This window comes from Helianthus annuus, chromosome 10, assembly GCF_002127325.2.
Source record: "Helianthus annuus cultivar XRQ/B chromosome 10, HanXRQr2.0-SUNRISE, whole genome shotgun sequence".
Classification (NCBI taxonomy): domain Eukaryota; kingdom Viridiplantae; phylum Streptophyta; class Magnoliopsida; order Asterales; family Asteraceae; genus Helianthus; species Helianthus annuus.
In genome coordinates this window covers 70,830,862-70,834,120 of record NC_035442.2, presented here as the reverse complement: position 1 = coordinate 70,834,120, position 3,259 = coordinate 70,830,862, and the positions used below count along the sequence as shown (strand labels likewise).

Sequence of the window (3,259 nt, the reverse complement as noted above, 5' to 3'; positions counted from 1 at the left end):
GTACTTGTTTTGTTCATCACGGCGAGTCTTTTCTTCTTCTTACTCTGCCACTCTTACCTTCAAGAAATCAATCTCTGTCTGATCGGTATCAATCTTCTTCAATAAAGACTTGTTTTCAGATTCTCACTTCTTTACACGCATCTCGAGAATCTTTTCACGATCACCCACTCTTTTGCTTTCAGCTGCTAATCTTTTGTTTTCCTCCATCACCGCATCAACTTTACTTTCCACATTTTCAATTGAACATTACTCGCAAAATCAAAGTCTCCAATCTCATCAAGCCCCATACTCAAGTTCGGAGGAACTGGTGGAAAACCTTTGTACCCCGAAGAACCAGGTGTGGTTTGAATAAGTGGTTGTGAAGGTGGTGGTGTTTGAAATATTTGTTGAGATGAAAGAAAAGTTTGTTGTTGTGGTGGTGAAATAGTATGAATTTGTTGTGGTGAATGAGGTGGTGAAAGATGTAATGGTGATGGTTGTCTTGGTGGTGTTGGTTGTTTAGGAGGTGATTGATGAGGTGGTGAGTGTATAGGTGATTGATGTGGTATCGGTTCAGGTGGTGGTGATGGTGGTTTACTTGGTTCTTGGGAAGGTTTCTTCTTTAGTACAATCTTCATTGGTTTCTTGATCTTTTGAGTAACTTTCTTTATCTTTGGAGAAACAATCCTCCTGCTTGCACCAGTTTTCTTCCTTCCACCTGAAGGAGTTGATTGAGATTCAGATACATGTTCAGGAGATGGAATATATGCATCATCATCCTTCTCCTGTCTTTTTCTCTTTCTTAATTGCCTTTCTTTTGCAATCTCTTCTTGAATTCTTTTCAAGCGTTCTGTTTCATCGATGTCATCTTCAGACGAACTAGAAGAACTTGTTGTACTTTTGTTCACATCATCACCTTCTATATCATCAGCAGCTTTTTCTTTGTGAGCAACATTAGCTGCTTAACCTTTCTTAGCATTAAACGCCTTCAGTTTCTTCAGCAAACTCTGAGAATTAGGTGAAAGACGAACATCAACTTCAATATTAGCTTCAGCTTCAGTCTCAGCTTCAGCTTCAACATCAAGTTCTGTTTCAGTTTCAGCTTCTTATACCGGTTCTTCTACATCAGACTCATCAATAAGTAAAGTCTTTGCAGCTTTCTTTTGATGTTTCTTTGGCTATGAAGACGAACCCTCTCCCTTTTGTACCTTGGGAGTAGCTTTCTTGCCTCTCTCCCTCTGCTCTTTCACAAACCAATCGTTACGAGTTCCTTTGAACCCTTCAAGTGCCTCTAATTCATCAGCGTAAGCAGCTTCTTTCATCTCCTCTTCATTCCTCCAGTTTTGGTGATTCACCTGATCTGGATCAACATAGTTCGCATCCTTGAATCCGAAAAATTCAGCTACTTTCTTTGGTTCAGGATGGTTCGGATGATATCTTGCTAACTGCTTCAGTGAATCGTTACTCATATGAGATATACCAGCAAATCATTGTTTACATCTCTTTCAATATCAGAATAAGCATGATCAATCAACATTTGCACAAATCTTGGATAGATCCAAGTCCTACTCTTTGTTGTAATATTTCCAGCCATGTAATGAAAAACGATGTGCGAGAAATTGTACTTCTTGTTCAGAACCAACGTTGTAACCATATTCATTTGATAATCTCGCATGGCGTCATAACCTCCTTTGCAATGACTTAACGCCTGCAATACTGAATGAACAATAAACTTGTACGGCTTTCTAAACTTTGACTTCAAGTAATTTGCAGTGTTCAGTGCACCATCATATCCTATACTTAGCATACATCCCTTGACCATTCTTTCAAGAAACTTTGTTGGCGAATCTGCATCATCTGGGAAATTCAACACTTCACGAATAAGTGCCTCTGTCACAATAATTGACTTCTTCTCATTATATTGCTTCACAACTGAATGGATCACTTTGTTTGCTTCGTCATAAGTTGCATGCTTCCAGAAATGTTTCACATGTGATCTGTACACCAAATGTTGATCCGTCAGCGCTTTCTGAATTGGTACTCTCCTCATGAACTCCAGAATGCTGCTGAACTCTGACAATTTTGTATTTTTATCTTCGTCAAAATCACAACAGCTGTTGTGCAACGGATCAAAGATTACATTCGAAGCCTACAAACAAACATAGCACAAAATAATCAAACACTTTGAAAAATTTTAGCAACAAACACCTTTAAGCGAAATCACATGAAAAATCAATACATTTCAAGCGAAATAACATGAGGTAGTTTGAAGCGAAATCATAAAGTCATATTGAGGAGGAATCAGATGACACAGGTTGAAGCGGAATCATGGAGTTCAATTTGAAGCGGAATACCATGAACCACTTTGAAGCGGAATCATAAGATTCAAGCGAAATCATGATTATCCACTCAAAAACTTTTCAGATTATGAAATTTAACATGAGGGTTTGTTAATCAGTGAATTCCGACCATGATGATGTGTTTTAATTTCATTTTTACCATTAAAAACTACCTAGATCTAAGATTGTAAACTCTGTTCATTGTTAAACATGCAAGAACCCTAGATCAGGTACAATCAAATACACACACATGATTTACAACACAAATCGACGACACTAACATGATCTATGTTCAGTTTACCCAAAATTAAACCCTAAATCTACGTTATCAGTCAAGAACATCGCCGACAGTCGCAAAACAGTTAGATCTGGTTTAAATTGGGTCGTAATCCTACCTTTCTCATGTTCCTAGATGTGCAAACCAACTAGAAACAACAAATCTAACAGAAAACGGGCAGCAATTCGACTTGAAAAACGATGATTTGAGGTTTCGCTTGAAAATCGCCCGGAGCAAAGACTTTGAAGCGAAATAGGAGAAATGAGGTTCAAGCGGAATCAACTGGCCTATTTATAACCATTCTGATTTCGCTTGAAATGACCCTCGATGCAATACAAGCGGAATCACCCATGAAGCAATCAAGCGGAATTAGCCATCAAGTGTGAAGATTTTGATTTCAAGCAGAATCAGTTTCATCTTTTTCAAAATTTTTAACTTTTTGACATTTCCAGATTGTTTACCGACACACCCAGTTAACCAAGTCCAAGTTAATGACCTTGGTCAACTGTTCAGCCTACCAAGTCCAAATTAATGACCTTGGTTGACCAGATTATGAATGATGCTGACTTTCTGAAACTGAAATCAGTTCAAATTTATGAACTTTTAAACTTTTCAGACTTTCAAACACTTTTTCAATCTTTCAAACATGTACCAGTCATTTTTC

General features: G+C 37.8%; 1 protein-coding gene across 1 annotated transcript; it reads right to left on the bottom strand.

The window, feature by feature from the left end:
* Nucleotides 1-206: 206 nt before the first annotated feature.
* Nucleotides 207-1,448, bottom strand: LOC110882092 (bromodomain-containing protein 4-like). Its single transcript, XM_022130188.1, has 3 exons — nucleotides 1,172-1,448; nucleotides 947-1,066; nucleotides 207-898 (listed from the first exon to the last, which is right to left on the bottom strand). The coding sequence occupies exons 1-3, from the start codon at nucleotides 1,446-1,448 to the stop codon at nucleotides 207-209; spliced, it is 1,089 nt and encodes a 362-aa protein (XP_021985880.1).
* Between the last annotated feature and the right edge of the window lie 1,811 nt (nucleotides 1,449-3,259).